The following is a 19,714-nucleotide window of genomic DNA, read 5'->3' as shown; positions in this document are numbered from 1 at the left end:
TTTTACAGGTGTTTTTATGACCAGGGCAAGAACAATGTACAGTAAAATTACATTCTTACAATGTGCCTATGAGCTCAGGAGTGAAATCACTGGTATAATTCTTCTGACCATTGCAGGCTGAGAAGAGAGTTCAAAGTAAACATCTTGTGACTTTCCTTTTTTTTGGTGAGGAAGTTTGGCCCTGAATCTAACATCTGTTGCCAATCATCCTCTTTTTTTTTTCCCCTCCCCAAAGACCCCCAGTACATAGTTGTACATCCTAGTTGTAGGTTCTTCTAGTTCTTCTACGTGGGACACGGCCTCAGCATGGCTTGATCAGCGCTGCTAGGTCCACGCCCAGCATATGAACTGGCAAAACCCCGGGCCGCTGAAGCATAGCGCACAAACTTAACCACTCAGCCACAGAGCTGGCACCTGAGTTTCTTAATTAATATAGTGGCTAGTGCCAAAAACCACAGTATAGACGACACTGGAGTACCTAGCAACAGGCACAAGTAACCAGTTGGATGGGATGGTGAGGTTGTAATGATATATTTTTGTTTCAAATTGACAGATATACATAGATTTCTCAACAGTAATTCAATGTGAAAGAGAGTTCAAATATATACACATGTGACTGCCTACTACAGGTAATGTTACACTCTCATCCAGGAAAGTCCCCAAAAGAAATTTTCAAGCAAAGCTAAAAAAAAAAAAAGGCACTTTATTGAGAAAAAGAAATAATATGACTTAGTAAAATGTTGAGCCAAATGAACTTTTAAGGTCCTTGCAATTCTTAAGATTTAAAAAGTCAGGGGCTGGCCTGGTAGCGTAGTGGTTAAGTTTGCGTGCTCCACTTTGGGGGCGCGGGGTTCATGGGTTTGGATCCTGGGTGCAGACCCATACACTGCTCATCAAGCCATGCTGTGGCAGCATCCCACATAGAAAATAAAGGAAGATTGTCAGAGATGTTAGCTCAGGGACTATCTTCCTTAAGTAAACAGAGGAAGACTGGCAACAAACGTTAGCTCAGAGCCAATCTTCCTCACCAAAAAAAAAAAAGTCAGTAATGTACATTTTCTTCACTGCAAGAAACCTCAAAATTTACCCTTTTCAGTCGATTTAGGGTTAAGACACTAAGTAATTCACACAGGAATACGCACCTTCACATACTCTCACAGTTCTTTGAGAGAAGGGTGGGGTGGACCAAAAGGTTATCCAAAAGAAACTAATACGGAAGATTAGCATAAGGAAAGAAACATGCCTAAATGTATTAACTTCTACAAACTCTGGACAGTAGCTAGTACAAGTTGCTGGCACTTCGTTACTTATGTTTTTTTCTTTTGAGTCTCAAGTTACTGGACAACCATCCTAACTTTGAAAGAAAGGCTACATGTTGTATCTATAGACATATTAAGAGTCCCAGCAATTGCAAAGAAAATAAGGTGAAGTAAGGAAAATTACGAAGCCACTTCTTACCATTGATGTCACCACCAAGGCTGGAGAAAACCCCATGGTAAGATAGAAAAAGAGTTCAACCACCTTATACCTGCAGGATAAAAATGCAGTTAACTTAATTTATCTATTCCCACAACACTCAGACAATTTCCATACCAGTTTTTCCTTTTGAAAAAGAAATGTAAACACTTAACTATTCAAATGAAATGTATTTTCCCAGCAGGAGATCAGTAGGCCTCTAACCAAAATACTGTGGTTGAATAACAATGGACTAGCAGTTCTTTCAGGACTGAAAAGCATCAGAGTCCACAGGCTATCTGGAAAATGTTTTCTGTCAAAAGTAGTTATCATGGAGTCCAATCCACCATGCGTCCCCCCTTCTAATCCCAGAGTGTCTGCCCTCCTTACCATTCAACCCACAGCCATAAGAAACTGAAATTATGAAGACAAGTGGATGCCGCTTGGGGCCTAGTTTCTCAGTGGCAAACAGACAGAGCCCTAAGGAGCAAAGGGCATGTATTTTTGTTTGTCTCTTTATTTTGCATCGGCACAAACTCCAATTTGTAAGGCTCCTCACATTGGGCTGTAGAATGTCTGAAAATGCTAAGAAACACAGTGTATTGAAATTCAACATACATTTCTGCTGCATCAAACTAGACTCTACGTTCCTCAAAGGCAGGGGCCGAGTTTTATTTACGTTTGGATCTGCAGGGCCTAGAACATCACCTGGCACAGTTTAGGTAATATCCCTAATATCTGCTGCACCAAATGGCCCAGGGTGACTCATATCTCATTCTCAGTATTTTATACTCCAAATCCACCATGAAGGAACATATCAGGAAGCTGGGGAGGAAGGGGTGTGCAGCTGTGGTTTACATTAGCAGGTCTCGAAGAGGAGGAAGGATAGTTGTCTTTCTTTCTTTCTTTTTTTTTGCTAAGGAAGACTCACCCTGAGCTAACATCTATTGCCAACCTTCCTCTATTCTGTATGTGAGCCACTGTCACAGCATGGCCACTCATAGACAAGTAGTGTAGGTCTGTGCCTGGGAACCAAATCTGGGCTGCTGAAGCAGAGCACACTGAACTTAACCATTAGGCCACTAGGGCTAGCCCACTTTACTTTCTATTTTACCCAAGAATATAAATTAGGAGTTTGAGCCCAAGAAGCAAAACGTTCCCTTGGACTTATATATACTGCCCAACACCATTAAGAATTGCTAATTATGGTAAAAAATGCATTTTAGTGAATTTCAAAGTCAAAGAGAAGTTATTGAAAACTACCATTTTCTTCTGAAAAGAGAACACAATTGAATACTCTGTGATAAACACAAATTATCTTCAATTCTGAGAGCCATTCTGCCAACCACCATAGATAAAGAATTCAATAAACTGCATTCAATGACAATGATTTCATGGTTGTGAGTTTCTCAAACTCAGACATGTGAAATAATGAAAAGAGCCATGGCATAGGAGCTAGGACCCTTGGGTCCTAATTCCAGATGAGTACTAATTAATGCATGTCCTAAATGTTCTCAGTTTTAAGCATGAAGCTGGAATAGATGGCTTTGAAGGTCCCCTCTCGAGCTAAGATGCTAAATTTCAATCAGCTTTCCTATTTATATCGTTTCACACTTCTAAGACCCACAAATAATAGGTTTAAAAAATTGTGCCCCGTGGTTAGGATATTAAGAGTTTAGATGTCCTTCCAAACATCTCCTTTCTCAGGAATCCTAGTTTGGGACATCCTCTGGGTTCCTATCTAGGTTAAATGTTGTGCTGGGCACTTCATGTCTGTTATCTTCAATTTCCTAGAAAACTTCGAAAAGCAGTTGCTTTTCTCACGTGGTAACTGTGTATCACAGAGGATAAGGCCAGTCTGCTGATAAGGCCGAGCTACCTGAGGATGTGAAATGAGGTCCAACTGACTCTAAAATGACAGTCCGCCTTGTCCCTCAACTACCTCACACCACACAAGTGCCATTCATTTCTTTCTGCAGCAACCTGCCCACTGATAATGAAGACCAAATGGTCTTGAAGATTTGCTATAAACAATATTTATTCTATTTATGTATTTCTACTATTTTGAAGGGCAAATATGAGTAAATTGCATTGTAATGTAGATAAAATTTAGACAGTTAATTTTAAAACTATCAAATGTAAATTATTTTCTCTTACTTTTCATGGTAGAGAAATACATAAATGGTTCCTCCAGCTGCCATGAGCCAGATAAACCAACGCATATGAGATGCCAGGGGTCCAAGTTCACGGAGATTTAACCTAAAAATGTAAACATGACAACAAAGAACAGAAGTGATAAATGAGGGGAATTCTTAGAACCTGCATTTTCCCCTAGTCTTGAAAATTGGCAGAGTGAGTACTAGGATAAGACTAGGAAGAAAACGCACACAACATGCCATGGAGGTATTTGGGCATTTTGGTAAAATTAGTAACTCAAAGATCAAATTGTCAGTCGACCTTTAAGACTCAGAATTAGACCCAACGTGGTTTAAAAATAGAACCAGCTAAAAGGAGATATGTAGAAGTGAGTCCCATCACATCTGTGGTTCCTTATTAGGCAGACTGCTGTAGAGGCTGCTTGCCTTCTTATTTCTGATAACATATTTGGGAGCAGATTGCTTACAAAGCTTGACGAGAACCCTGAACAAAATCCTGACCTGGGATCGCATACCCACAGTGGATACCTAATACACAGACCAAGCGTCTCCATTATCAATCTCTCTGCCAAGAGAGAACATGAGAAGAATCAGCCCAACATCTGTTATGGAAGACATTTTGTTAGAATTTAACCATGGACTCTTGCGAAGGCTGCATTTTAAAATGCTGCAGATTCATTTGTACTAAGTTCATACTAAGAATAGATATGAGAAAAAAACAAATGTTGTTCTGATTGACTACTGCTACAAAATTAATATTTCCAAATGGCAAAGGTACACCTGCATATCAAAGACTACATATGAACAAATTGCCTACTGTAATATTTGATTCCTCAGCCTACATTTAAAATTTTTATTTACTTATTCCAAATTGAGGTATACTACACAAAAGCCTTTAAGTGTTCTCGTTCCAATATGATGCAGACCTATAATTTACTAACAGGTGTTGGGGAGAGGAAGCACTTACTCTTTACTCCAACAGATAATTAGGTTTCTTTTGAATGATGGATGCTGCATTAGTCAGAATCCAGAGGCCTGCTGTTTCTAATGACTGTAGTAGTTGATGACATATTATGAATTTGAGTGTTTAAAACTGGACAATGACTTGACAGAGGAAAACTAATGTTTCTTTAATTACTAGTTTCACAGCAACAAAATATTCTATCTGATCTATACCAAAAGGGTAGGAAGATCAAGGAAACTGAACAGACTATTAGGTATTTTAAGTAGCTAACTAATTTGGCTAGTTCTCTTATACAGCAAAAGTGAGAAATGTATTCCATATATATAGTAGCTACTGTGCTGTGAAGTGAATCGAAGACAAAAACTCTAAATTTCAAAAGTGAGCTTCTTTTCCTCCTACATATTTATAGCATTTCCACTTAAACAATTAGATGTCCAAGCATTCTGAACAGCAGCAGAAGTATATAGAAAGAATACGGAAGGCAAAGGTAACGTATTTCAAAAGTGAACAAGCCACCTACACACAAGTTCATAGCACTTCTCTTGAACAATCCAATGCCAGATATGTATTCTAAATAGCAGCAACATTCTCCCCTTAAAATATGCAATCTGACCCAAGTAAATTAAAATGGAAAAAAAAAATGCATGTATGTTTGTGTGTTGAGAGGAGACGGGTGGGGTATATGCGTGGGGGGCTGAGCAGGGAGAGGAAGAAGGGAGGAAAAGAGGACTGAGGAATTCTATCAGAAAAACACTACCTTTAAAAATAGAAAGACCGTATCTTACCATGGAGCGTAAGAAGCAGCAATGAAGAAATAGATGACCATTCTATCACACATGTGAAAACAATGCTCCACTGTCCTAGTGGGGGGAAAAAGTTAGATAAAGTTTTCAGAAAAATTTCAGACTGGAAGTATGGGCTATCACTCCACTATGTTGTGATTTCCATTCTTGTTCTGGTTTCTCATGGCATTTATAATTTGGCCTTCAAAGTCACACTGCTATTTTTAATAATATGAAGCCAGAAGTAAAAGTTTATAATATTTTTAAGATTGCACATACACTAGATATTCACCAGGCATGAGATACAGGGACAGAATCTCACAGGACCTCTGAGGTGGTTAAAATAAACCAATAAAAAAAAATCTGTCTTTTCTGATGTTTCCCATTTCTTTTAGATCCTATCTAACAGGAAAATGAAATTCCTTGAGGGTAGACCACTCCTCAACCCCTATCACAGGCAGGGCACGAAGTCGTGGTGCTCAGTAAACATTCCCTGAAGTCACATTTTTCATGACTTTTTAGAATATCTTTAAAGAAAACTTTACGTCAAACATCTTAGTGTAGATAATAAGTTGTAATAAAGTTGTAAGAACTTGTAATATACTAGGAACAGCATTAACAACAACAACAACAAAAGGCGAATTTTCTGCAAGAGTGTAGCCACCTGGATTTCTAAGCAAGTTCCTCCTTCCAAAACTGAAAAGTTGGGAAGTGTACCAAGATCGGGCTCACTGAGGTCTAGTCACAGAAAGGATGAGACAATCTGCCCTTTAGGAGGTCATTTAAAAGTATGAATGCATTGCATTGTCTTGAATCCATTTTCAGTGTTCAAGGGGTAGTAACTAGGATTTGGTGGAGCACTAGTACTAGATTTTCGCCTCAACACACATATGTCAGCAAAGCAGGCTGAGGGTGTTTCAGGCATGGTTAGTGTTAGTGAAGAAGTGAAAATAATTTAGGTCACAGGTCTAAAAAAGTGAACACTAACTAGATTAACACAAACTTGACCGCATATCAGAATCACCTGGGGAGCTCACAAAATATAGTCAGGAACTCTAGTCCAGAAGATTCTAATTTAAAAGTGTTAGAAGATGAGGTAGAAGATGGAGGGAAGAGGAGAATATTTTTTTTAAACTCCTTGGATGATTATGATTCTTAGCCAGGTTTGGGGCCTTGCTAACCCTTCTTTCTACATTGTTATGCGCTATTACAGCCGGTAAAATCAGACTTGCACTTTTATTCACGATTGGCCATCCACTTCTCTGACCCTCACTTTCCTGACAGGTGAAACAGAAGTAATATTACTTCTCTATCATAGAGTATGTGTGAGCGTTAAATGTATTTAGCACAGCACCTAGCACATAGTAGGTACTCAATAAATGCTAATTCCTCCCTCTCTTTTATTTAAATTAAGGCTATACTTGGATACTTAAAAAAATTAATGCAGAGTAAAAATCCATCCGTGGCTTATGATTCTAGCAGTGGTATTTCAAGGTTCAAGAGAGTCTGGTTTCTATTACACCTTCTTGTCCAGTCCCGGGCAGGGAGGCTCTGAATACTGGAGTAAGCATCTACAACTCTTTATTGATTCAGAAACCTAGACATCAGAGCTGAGTCAGCCGAGGCAACCACAAGTGTTGGATTGTGCCAAGAAGATAATGAAGTGCTCCGGCCTCTGCGACAGTGTGTCCTGAAGAGGCAAGACAGGTACTTTTGAGGCTCTCTTCTGAGTGTCCCGGAGCGCCCTTGTGATTCAATGTCCTTTTATTTTAAGCCCAGGGAACTGTCACCTTACAGGGAAAGGTAGCAGACTGCAAACTATAAGCCATAAGTGAAGGGCGCGGTGAAAAAACCACAGGACTTGGAGTCACAGGTCCTGGGATGATCAGATTCTGCTGGAATCACCGGCTTGGGTGAGTCAGACCACTTCTCTGAGCCTCAGTTTCTCCAGGTGAAAATTAAGGGGATGGGATTAGACGACCCTTAAGAATCCTTCCAGCACTAAAACTCTGATTCTACATGTAAAGAAACCAGTAATCATCTTGTAAGTCCCAAATTCTTTTGTGAAATGAAGCATGTCTTCTTAATACTAGATTGTTTAAATAGGTGGAGACTTTTGGGGACATTCCATAAAATCAAAAAGTATATTCTAATATTATTTAAAATCACTCTAAGTCTGCTCTGAATCCTGTTTTGCTGAGAAGAAATTTTGCCCTTCTGGGTTGTACAGAATCTATTTCATAAGGAACCCATTCCCACCCACGTAGCATGTTGCTCCATTTGGATGCCCCCAAATTAACCCTTCACTAAGAAGAGGAATGCTTTTACGTCCTTCTTATTGGGAGGTTAGGGACCATGGTATTCTCTGGAAAGTACCTGAAAGCTAATAGTAGCAAAACACTAGAATCTTGTTTGAATAGATACATAGGACCTAATTCTGAAAGCTAAACTTCCAAAACAGTGAACCCAAGCTCTAGTATACCTCCTTACATCACTTTGTCCTAGAGTCTTTTGTAATTTTCAAATCATTTTCACATAGTTCATCTCATTCACTTATCACAATAATCCTGAGTCAGGTATTACTGCTCTCATTTTAGTGATGAGGAAACTGAGGCTTCATGAGGTCAAGTGACAACACAACACTAAGTGGCAGGGCTGGGACTCTAAGCCCCATTGCTGACTCCAAGTTTGGTGTACTTTGTCACCAGCCCACAGCTGCCACACACTTAGAGCATCTTTGGTGTGCTTGATATCATTGGAAAATAGGTCTCGGGATTTTAAGTTGTATGTCCTTGGAAAGCAGGGCAATTTTGTTTGTGGTATCTGAGCAAAGGCCTACTTTTCCTAGATACATTGGGAGGTCCTCAAACTCTGTCCAATGCATAGAAAATTTCCTGAATAATGGGACAGCATTATAGTCTAAAAGGCAGGAAAATGTCATTCTTTGCCTCACCTCACCAACACATGCCAGTAGGGGAGGCTAACCTGAGTGAACTATTCTGTTGAAATGGCATGCCGTTCACTGTACCTTAAGTGGCTCTTTTTCCATGATACAATGTGAAATACTGTGGAAACGATGAAGAGGGCACAGAGGCCCATTCCATAAATCCATGCTGTTATCTTTTCCCAGCAGTCATCAGACAGCCGATGGAGGAGGGCACTGCCCACGATGGCCGGAACAATGAGGAACTGAGAGAACGGCAAAGAAAAGTCAATCTCCTAAGTTTTACTGAATTGAGACCTTTGTTAAAAATACATAAGTTTATCAGGGAAAATTTTAGAAAGACTATTTTAAAACAAATGTTTGCCTCTCCTGGATAATCATAACAAGAGCCAGATAACGTTGTCAGTTGCTGCACCGGAACCGGTATTGCTAAGAGCCCAGGAATTATACCCATCAATGTACAAACAAATAAGCAGTAAAGGATGCAAGATGACTCAACTGTTGCAAAACAAATGATTTTTATCCTAATTTCATTAATTAAGAACACATTTCATGCTATTCTCTAACATGATTTAGAGTAGGTACTTAAAATACTCAAATGCCAAGAACATACCCAGATTTCCTAGAGAGGTCCTAAGTTTTCAATATTCTTTTCTGTCTCCCTCAGGTACTCCTAAAGTCCCAACATTTCAGCAAAGGGTAAGTGAATGAATCTAGTCAATAAGTATTGTAATGTACACGCCACACACAAAAAAATCAATTCTTCAAGTCATATGTCCTGATTTTTAGTTTGGATCTGTACATTACAACAACTGGGGGCTACTGCAGAGTGAAAGGGTTTTTGGATTATTTCATTTTTAATTGCACCTTTCAAGTAAGCAAGGGTAATCCATTCTCACCTATTCAAATAATTTTAAGAGACTAGAATCTTAGAATTTTGCCTTTTGCACCATATTTTATACTTCATATGGACACAAATTTCAATAACTAGTCATATCAGTATGACTAGTAAACATTTTATAATAACAGACACCCTCAGGAGAAATAAGCTACTTCATCAGATGTTAGAGTAAGTATACCTGGCATAGAATGCAAACTTTAGCAATCTTACCTTTTTTACACCAACATCTATTTTTGCCCTCTTGCAACAGAATATTAATCAGCACTGAATTTTCAAATGTCGAAGTTTTCATTGGTCCAGACAAAATGAGAAAATTAAGAACAACAAACAATAAAGTTTCTCATAAAACAGAATTTAATTATTTTGAGATTATGCCCTTCCTACTTTTTTTCTTGTTAAACCATCCTCTCTTTAACAAAATGAGGATGATGAAAGTTTTTTGTTTTGTCTGTTTTAGAAATTTTACTGCTCTCTGAAATTCAAAAACCAGGCATACAGTTTAATAAGATGACAATTTATGTTCTAAAAAATTAACATGGAGGTTTTGTCAGTTTTTCCTTAACTTTGTTTTATACAAGTGTTCCTTAACTTGTGACAGATCCAGAAGAGATAAGTTGAGGGATATTTCAGGTCCATCTCAAGCAAATATTATTCCTAAAGGTGAGCTGTGCATCTCAATAGCCAAACTATCATACTTAAATGCTCAACATTTTGCTAAGTAACAAGCACTTCATTGATTGCTCTTATTGGTCCCTAGTATGGAAACTATCAAGGCATATTTTCATAACTTTTATCAGTGTTTTGCAGTTGGTAAACAGGGAAAATAATGGGTGTATATTGGAGCCATGAGTGAAGGAACAGGACAAATAAACCAACTGCTTCTCAAACTTTTATATTCCTTATACCCTAACCCTGACGTGGACTTAAATATACACGCGTGCACACACACACACTTATTTTCTTAGGGGCCTGTGGACAATTATCTGCAGAAGTAATTTTACTTTTAGTTCTGTTAAATTCGTCGAACATTTAGTCAAGAATAAAAGATGGATACCCAGGCTGGTAAAGGTGACAAAAATTAGGCTGTGCCGTCTTAAAACCAAGTTTGGACTCTAAACATTTTGACCCTCTGGTGCTGTCAAGCTCGCTTCCCATGAGCATGTCATTAAGGCAAAGACAGGGGTCAGCTCAAGTCTAGAGAATTCCACTAAATCCTTCCTGTGCCCAGAATCTCTACCATGGGTCTAGGGAGACTGTCCGATGGAGCGGTTACTCCAAATTTCACTGCTGAAGCCCCTTCATGGAATCCAGGGCAGGCAAGTCAGGTACTAATTTTTTTCAAAAGAAAAAAATTTTAACAAGATTCCAGCATATGAATTATTTAAGTAAAAATCTGCTTAGCACCTAAGTAAAAAAGGAAGTCAGTGATAAATTAGGGTGATGTTTCAGTAGTACCAAGTAATATCTGAATTCCACTATTATAATACATAAAACAGGGGCTTTATAAAGTTTGATTTGTGCTAAGTAATGACCAAATGGCATTGCTCTATTAGATTATAAAGAAATCCACCAAAAACTAGTTTATTCTGGGTTTACTCAGCATCATAGTTCCTTTACAGAAAACACCGTGACTATGCTTTGGGGAAGGGGTTAAAGAAATGAAAAGGCACAACTTACTTCAAGCAAATTTTATTTTAATGACATATGTATATAACCTACATATTGTACTAACACTGTCTAAAATAATTAAAGCAGCCTGTTCTAAACACTCTCCACTAAAGGAGTAAATTGGTCTCTTCTATTTCTTGTCTTCCGACTATATCACTAGCTACCACTTTTCCCTCAAAAGTCTGACTAAATGCAATTTTCAAAGGGAATACAAAATCACAGATAAAGGGAAATTTAAAATGACACAAGAAAATGCCAATAATATGACATTAATAGCAAAACTATGAAAATACATACATATTCACAAATACCACACATAAAAAGAAGAAATGCACCAAAGTGTTAACAAGTTATTTCTGAGTAGTTTTATTTTTCTTATATATTCTCCAATATTTTCTAAGTTTCTTATAACGGGCATGTTTTGCTTTTACAAGAAAGAAAAAATTCACTCTGAATTTAGGGATTAAATCCATTTTTTCTTCAACAATATGGAGTAGTATCTCCTCTGAGAAGCACTGGCCACTGGAGGGGTGGGGAGGATATGGCTACCTGTTTCAGAGGATCACCTAGTAAAACCAGCACCTTTTGAAAAAACTGTGAATTCTCCTTGGCTAATGAGCACAGCTGACTGTCTTGAAAAGGCGATTCATTTCATTCCAGGGCTGACAGTCATCATAAATAGTTTTCTTTGGTTTTCCTATACCTAGGGTACTTACTGATATTATCTTTTTAAAGAAGATCTTGTCAGAGAAAGCAAGTCCAGGATGGACAGAGCTGACTGTGGGTCAGAGCACCGAGTGTCAGACACGCTCACAGAGTTTCTGGTGATATGACCCAGCAGTGATACCCTGGTAGGTAAGGTCACAGAGATGGGTAAATCCAACTGCTCGGGCTGAGGTCACTAGAGATAATTGCCCCTTCCTCCCACCAAAGCCCTTTGGGAAAGAAGAAAAAGGCAGAAAAATACACTCACTGCATGTGTGTAACAGTTAGCAGCATGTTCGTAACAAGTTGGTTTGTAGCGGCCATTGGCTGGGGCCCGGTGGTTCATGAACCTTTGGAAACAAAAGGACATCATGTGAGAAAAGTTTGAAGCCTGTGAAGAACAATGGGGAAGCCTGCCAATGGTTGTCTTGTCTATTCTAAATGAAGAAGCGATGCTGGAAATACCTAGTCATGGGAATAAAACCAAAGCCACTAAACAGGTGTAAACTGAGTCAGCAGCAATGATCCTAAAGCAAATGTCCCAGTTTATCGGGTGAAATATTCTTTCAGCTTATTCCAAAGAAAAACCTTCTACCAACCAAAAGCAAACAGAAACCACTCCCTTCAACTGGTACTCCCCAACACTAAAAAAAATTAAAGATAAAAAAAGGGCACGACCAAACCTGAAATCTTAGGAAAAAAATCATGGGAATTTTTCAAAATTTTACAAATGCTGGTAACTGCCATTAAATGAAAAGGGATACAATGCATTTGAAAGGTTTCTATTTTCTCTCTCAAAGTTTATAAGGCTTTATACATGTAGATTTTTAAACCCTACATCCCATGATTAGCAGGCCTGTCCAACTAGTCTCCCTATACTGCATTACCTGTTCCAGACAGCTCAAACAAATGATACCTGGCTGCCCCTGGGCCACCTACACAAGAGGTATATTTTCACCTGCATTCTTCCTGAATTAAGAGTTTGATTCAAAATCCAAATATATGACTAGTACCTGATACTTCAGCTATAAAATTCACATATACAAACAAATGTGTGCATGTATCCAAATACCAAAACCTGTTACACATACAGACACATGGCCATATTCCATACTTCCTTTTGGGCTAACTTTGCGGCAATCAGCAATCCTAGAGTGAAAAGCACAATACCATCAGACCTGAAGAGACAAATGGCATTCTTCCATTTCAGTGTGTGGGTGAGGATCCCCCAAAACCCAACCCATACCCCAGCCATGTTTCATGAAGGATTCTGGTTTAGCCTCTCTGTTCTTGGGAAAAAGGGAGATGTAAACTCGGGAAGATAAAAAAGCAGCTGCCTGAAAGCAGCAGACACAGAGAAACAAACGGAGGTCAAAGAGCCCTGACAGCATTCAGAGCTCAGCACTCAAGCTGCGCTCCTGTGCTTGGAGCCTGGGAGATGTCAACAGGCTTTGTCCGGTAAATCATCCTTCTGCTTGAGTTAGTTTAAACTGGGAGAGGGGGATTTTCTTATTTGCCACTAAGGAGTTCTGAGTCGTCACATCTAATTAATTAAGATGATGAAAAATGGTACCAGGCTGAACCAAATGGCAGAGCCAGGTTGTCAAACATTGGCCAAAACACATGGTCAAGTTGTTCTAAACAGTGTCCAGTTTATTAACAAAGGACTAGCACTTTCTTCCTGAATTAAGAAGAGACTGTTATCCTTAGAGCAAATAAAAAATAAATAAAATGACAGTCTCTACTAACCCAATATAGAGAGTTCAGGTGGAAATTCCACTGGGCAATGAATTTGGGACAATGAATATGTTCCACGTGAACTGCCAATAGGTTAGCTATCTAACTAGTGTGCAAGACATATATTGAATGGAATTCAACAGATGGCTGGGAAACTGTTTAAGAGAAACGTGCAGTCAACAGCTTCAGAATTTATCTAAGCTATTCTCACACACAGATAAATAAATCTTTTCTCCCTTGATAATTCTTTAAATAATTTTACTAATTTCCCAAGGGACAAGAGTGTTGCTATACAGCTCTTATTAGTAAAAAAGAAAATAATTATATTCTTGGGAAGGATGCTTTAAAAGCGTCCCAAGCATTCAAGGATCTACCATGTCATTACCCTGAGACATAACAACAGAGCTATAAGTAGCATACCCTATTAGGAACTTTAAAGGGTAAAGGGCAGGCTCCAAGATGGTTGCGGGTGGATTAAATTGAGAGTGCTCTGTGTAGGGAACAGTAAGCGAGGTTTGCCTACCCACCACCAGGCTGTAGACTAAAATAGCAATTTATATCTCTGGCAGCCCAATCTAAAAATAGTCAGGCCATTACAGAGCAACAGAGATAGACTTTCACATTTTCTCCCAAAAGCAAAGCAGCTGGGTGGCCATGTTTGTGACTGCTTAGTCCCTGCCCACCTGGAATCACTCAGGTTAAAAATAAACTCAGAAGCTGTAGAGAAAAAATCCCACCCCTGGTGACTTAAGGTGCTCTCTCGTTATGGACGGAGCCAGACTCGGGCAGTAAGGAAAAGGAAGAGCATCTATGCTAGAAGCAGATCACTGTCTGGGGCTCAGGGGACTGACAGCACTCTGTTCTGCTGGGAAATTTACAGTGCGATTTTTCCATTTCTCTCTGATCTGCCGGCATACAATCAAGCCTCCATTTAGCCTCCTGAAGAAATCACATCACCTAAGACCTAAATGGAAAAGCAGATGTAATATGCAAATTATCTCCCACACGCTGAGGCTGTTCTCTTTCCTCCAAGAAGAATGAGGATGGTTCTCAAGTGTTATGGCAAACATCGCCCATTTATGGAAGACACCCCTAAGGCGAGTAACCCAAACTGCCCCCCAGTGCTAGAACAGAGTATCCAGCATGCTTTAGAGAGCTGAGAGAAAGTGACTTAGTCTTGAGTATGGGAACCACACTTCATAAAGCTATTAGTTAGGGAGGATTTGTTCATTCATCACTTTCTCTTTCAACACTCTCTTGCCCAGTGCCCTTACGCCCTTCCTGCCTTACGCCCTACCCACCATGACAGAATTCCAAAACTATGGAGAGATAGGGACTCACAGGGGACACTCCTCTGCACACTTTAAATTTAGCCCAAAGCACTGTGCCTTCAGAAAGTAAATCTACAACCCACCAGCACATCTCAGAGGCCCAAGCTCAAACCCGGCAAGTTGTCCTTATTCCTACGTGTTCCTCATTCTCCAAATGCAACATTGTCAACACTTCCTTCAAAATATATTCCAAATCAGCCCACCTCTCTAGAGTTACACAGACGCTACCTTACATCAAGACATCGACATCTCCACACACGGACTCTCCTTTATAGAGCAGCCGCCAACAGTCTCTTAAAACGAGATCCCATCACACACCCCAAACCCAGCTTCGAACTTGTCTTTGGCTTCCCAAGTTCTTAGGATAACACTGCAGCTGCTCCGGGGCCCACAAGCCTTTTTCTCTAGCCACACTACCTCTTCTCTGCTGCTCAAACTACCAAGGTCTTGTCTGCCCCACGGCGATTGCATTTGCTGTTTATTTCTGCTTAGAACATTCTTCTCCAGGACGCTCAGCTCTCTTCTCACCCGTCAAGCTCAGTTCAAATGTCACCGCCTCAGAGGGTTTCCTGACTGTCCCACCCAAAGTATCACTTCAGCCCTCCCCACCCCACCAGAGTTATCACAATTAGTAATCTAACTTTTTAAACTTGTTTACTTTTTATTTCTTGTTTCCCCACTGTAATGTAAATTCCAGGAAGGCCTCTTGTCCACCATTTCATTTCCAACCCCAAGAACAATGTCCAGCTATTGCTGGAGCTTAATAAAGAAGTGTGGAATGAACAGAAAGAGACATTCCAGCTGCTGCTGCACTATTTTATCTTAACTGATATCCCATCATCAATTAGTTTCACTGCGGATTCAGCAGGTTCTTCATGTAGCAAAGAGAAAAAGGAAGTCTTAGAGCCAAAAGAACCCTGAATCTCATGAAAAGAAAATTCTTAAAGGCCAAGACCATGAACATTCCAAGGCCTCCTTTGGCATCACTTGATTGGGGCAATGTAAGCTGAGCTGTGCACAGTACCTTACAACTAACTCTCCTTTACAAAGGAGCATGATGTTCAGGAAGAGTGTCCATTGCCAGAGGTGGTAATGGCGGTGGGGGACATTTAGCTTCATTATGAAATAAGGGAGAAGGCATATATAGGGAGACTACTCCATGCCTATGATTCAATGCTCTCAGAACACGCAAAACGAGACAACAGGCAGTCCTGGAAGACTTCCTGATGTTCTAGAATAAGATGCTCTACCACATATTCAATTTGAAGCTAACCAGTGGTCATGAGGCTGGGGCTGAGGGAAGGAGCATCCTTTTCCTTGGATTTTTGGTTGCCAGGCTGGAGAAATGAGTATGCACCAACAAGATACGGTAGCTCGGTGGGTCCTAGGCCTCTACACTGAACACACAGGTGTGGTGTGGGCAGGGAGACAGAGGTGAACTGGCAGCATGGGTGGTGGAACACACAGATGTGGTGTGGGTAGGGAGACAGAGGTGAACTGGCAGCATGGGTGGTGGAGAGGGACATGAAATTGAACCCTCAGGCCTGCCCCTTCTTAGGTGCGTGATTATGGCAAGTTCCCTTCAATTCTCTAACTCTATTTGCTTCTATTAAATGGGTATAAAATTCATCTTCCAGGGTTACAGTTGAGGATGAGATGAGAAATAGACAAATACCCGGACCCTGCCTGGCCCAGGTAGGCACTCAGTAAATGTTAGCAGTTATTCAAATAAGTCAGAGATGATGTGAAAAGGAGAGAATGACTGTGTGTGGGGGGGGGAAACTCAAGCATGGAAGGAATAAAACAGGAAAGATAAAATATGTTCTGTGTCTCAGTGGGATTTTTCACAGCCTAAGTTTTTTGAGAAGCCATGCCTGCATAAAGCTCTCCACTTAGGACAGTGGGCTAAGTTTCCTTATAGCCGTCCTCCACAGAAAGCGCAGAACTCTGGAAGTTGATTCAAAGCCACAATGACCACCAAGTTTCCATTATGAACAAACCAGCAAGGTGTTCAGGTTTTCTTGTAATTTACGCATAACCGCAAACTATGGCCTAATGAATTGTTTTTATTGCAATCAAACGCTCTTCAATTAAGTCCCGATAAATCAGAGAAGGAGCACGTTTTCAAGGACAGTGTGTCCCTTCCTCCAGTTCCTCTGTCATTTACCTACCTGTAACTATCCTGAATGCTCAAATACTGTATAATGAACACGGCTTTAAGAGGCACAGAATAGCACTCTCAACATTTTAATGGGTGGACCACAGAAAACCAGGACTGTTTTTTTGTTTTTTTTTTTTTAAATTTCTCCTTTGGCTTATTTTAAAGACAGGATTTCTTTTGTTTTCTTTTTTCAAAGATTGGCACCTGAGCTAGCATCTGTTACCAATCTTTGTTTCTTCTTCTTCTCCTCAAAGCCCCCCAGTATTACATTCTAGTTGTAGGTCCTTCAAGTTGTAAGGATTTTTTATTTACAGGTGTTATGTCCAAGTTCAAATTGACCCTTAGAAAAATCTTTCCAATCCAGCCTACAATAGAAAAACAAGAAGTTATGGGATCATTCAATCTTCAAAGAAAATCAGGGTAGATCTAGATGTCATTAAGAAAATAACTGTTAAATATCCATTGTTATCGTGCAGCCACTGAGAAAATTACAAAGTCTATGCTGCACCAAAAGACAATGCCTGTATTTTTCATTTTTAAATGAATGAAGTAGAGCGCAAAATCACACTAGAACTGTGTTAATAAGGACCGGATAGATTAGTGTCCAGCAAAAAGAAGATAGTTCAATTGGCTGAGATGGTAGGATTCTAAGTCGTCTTTTTTTTTTTCTTTATTCCTTTTAACACTGTTTTAATGTTTGTGCAACATGTAATAAAACAAGCTCTTTTTTCCTTTCTAGAGAAGATTTCAAAGGATATGAAAGAAATACTAACTCAACGAAATAAGAAAGGTAATTTCACAGAAGACTGCCACTGTTCTCTGAAAACAGGAAGCGCACACATGTGCAGAGAAGCAAAACCAAATCAAACAAACCACACAGGGCAGGGCTTTGCCAATCATGCCCCAGCACATGTTACCTTCTCCCTTAAAAGCTCCTCCAGTCTTCATGCCTGACTTCATTTTCTAAAACCACAAATCATGGTTCCTTTTTGCCTATAGAAGCACAGATAAGATGTTGCCACTGGGGGAACAGAGCCAGGCATTCAACACCCTGAGGGACCAGCAACAGTCAGAAGTTAAGCCAAGTCTTCCAAAGAGTCACCCTTCTGATGGCACAGTCCACCACAACTCTTCCTACCATTTTTGACTCCTTTACCCTTTGGGACTGGGAGAGGAAGGAGACCAGCATAATGGGTGAATGGTCCACAAGGGATTAGGGAGTCACATAGGAAAACAAGTGCACATTAAATTTTCGAAATAAAAGGCAGTGCCTAAAGACTCAACCATCATCTCTTTAGATGGTTTCATGCATTCCTTTGCTTCTTTCAAATTCCCGATCACTGCACACTAAGTAAGCCTGCTGGTGAAGGTCTGGGAGGGGGGACAGCTGCCTGATTCAGACAAAGGGATGGCAAGTTATTACAAACACAGGAGAGGTGAACTTTCACCCACTTAAACGAAGAAGAATGAGGAAAAAAAAAAAAAAAGCCCAGAGCTTCCTCTCTGAACCATGGGCCAGACTCCATCCATTGCTCGATGGCAGAGACCCGGAGTAGGGATTAAGGCCATGGTGACTCTCCAGGCTGGTTCCCACCAGCTCTCCAGTGAAAGAGCAGCCGACCAGCCTTCCGGTGGCGCCTCCTCGGTTCCATTCCCCGGTTCCTAACCCAGACACCTCGACAGCAGGTCGCACCATCCGAAAGCTAACTCGCCCCTCCGTGGGGCCCCAAAGAGCACCGCCCTGGGACCCGAGGCCTGAGAACCAGCAAGGCCCAGATATGGCCAGGCAAGGCTAAACCGGTGGAGCGTGCCTCAGTTTCCCTGTTGCTAGGGCGGTTCACAAAGCACCCAAAATGCCCCGCACCCCTTCTTTACGACAATCTCGCTGCAGGGCGCAACAGCCACCCGGCCCCGACTCCGCGCGCTCGGGGAGCCACCACGCTGCGGGTAAGAGGTGGAGGCCAAAGCCAGGGTCGGAGGACCCGGCGGCGACGCCTGCAGCTGGGGTTCGGGTCCTCAGAGCAAGCAAGAGCCCTGCCTGGATGGAGGTCGGGAGGGTGAAGCCGGGTGAGCAATGGGATCTCCTGGGAGGAGGGCAGGCTCCAGGTCCGGGGTCTGGGAAACGGAGGTGTGCAGATCGCGAGGGGGGACCCGGGTTAGGCATGAGGTCCCGGTCCCGGTCCTCGGAGGAAGGGGATTGCCCAGGGACCGCAGGGCGGGGAATCCCCCGGGAACTGGTCCCCAGCCAAGGTGCCGGATCCACAGGGGTGGACCCAGGTGAGGAGTCGGGACCCATGCGGGCGGAGGCGGGAGCCGGGACTCGCTCCCGGCACCGGCGGCGGCGGCGGCGGGGCGGGGGCGCCATCCCTCTCACCGCTGGAATCGATTCCTGAACCGCATTGATCCTCCGCTCCTCCTCGGGGGCCCGGAGCTCCGTCTCGTCAGCGCCGGCGGCCGGGCGCGCGGCCCTCATGGGCTTGGGCTGCTCCGGAGGCCGCCCGCGTGCCCGGCGCGCCGCTCGGCGGGGCAGGGCCGGAGTGGGCCAGGCCGGGGGTCGGGACAGGGCCGGGGCCAGACCCGGCGGCTGGGGGCGGGAGGGAGGCCGCTTAAACGGCCCCGGCGCCTCCCGCCTCCCGCCTCCCGCCTCCGGCTCCTCCGCCCCCGGGCGCCCGCGCCCCGCCCCGGAGCCGGCTCCACCCCCTCCCGGTCGGCCCGGCTGCGTGCTCCCGCCTGCCCGCGCGTCACCGCACCCGGCAGCCAATCAGCAGCCCGAGCGGCGCGGCAGCAGCGCAGCCTTTCAGTCCCGGGGGCCCGGTCCGGGGGCGGGGCCTCGCAGCAGAGGGGAGGGGGGAGGAGGAAGGGGGAAGGGGGAAGGGGGGAGGGGGAAGGGGAGGGGGGAGGGCAGGAAAG

The 19,714-nt window shown here is 42.2% G+C and overlaps 1 protein-coding gene across 3 annotated transcripts in view; it reads right to left on the bottom strand.

The window, feature by feature from the left end:
- MMD (monocyte to macrophage differentiation associated) overlaps positions 1 to 19,448 on the bottom strand; it is a 58,614-nt gene extending 39,166 nt beyond the window's left edge. Inside the window, exons 1-6 of one of the 3 annotated variants that reach the window (XM_046675881.1) lie at positions 19,179 to 19,448; positions 11,844 to 11,925; positions 8,386 to 8,546; positions 5,361 to 5,435; positions 3,613 to 3,714; positions 1,459 to 1,528 (exon numbers count right to left, since the gene is read on the bottom strand). In XM_046675881.1, the coding sequence (XP_046531837.1) occupies positions 1,459 to 1,528; positions 3,613 to 3,714; positions 5,361 to 5,435; positions 8,386 to 8,546; positions 11,844 to 11,925; positions 19,179 to 19,204 (516 nt within the window). In that variant the 5' untranslated portion in view covers positions 19,205 to 19,448. The remainder of the gene's footprint in view (positions 1 to 1,458; positions 1,529 to 3,612; positions 3,715 to 5,360; positions 5,436 to 8,385; positions 8,547 to 11,843; positions 11,926 to 19,178) is intronic. The other 2 variants (XM_046675878.1, XM_046675879.1) reach the window with 2 other exon arrangements.
- Positions 19,449 to 19,714: the final 266 nt, after the last annotated feature.

The sequence above is a fragment of the Equus quagga genome, chromosome 11 (assembly GCF_021613505.1).
Source record: "Equus quagga isolate Etosha38 chromosome 11, UCLA_HA_Equagga_1.0, whole genome shotgun sequence".
In the NCBI taxonomy this organism is placed as follows: domain Eukaryota; kingdom Metazoa; phylum Chordata; class Mammalia; order Perissodactyla; family Equidae; genus Equus; species Equus quagga.
Note: the sequence above shows the minus strand (reverse complement) of the source record. Positions and strands in the feature narration are given on the sequence as shown.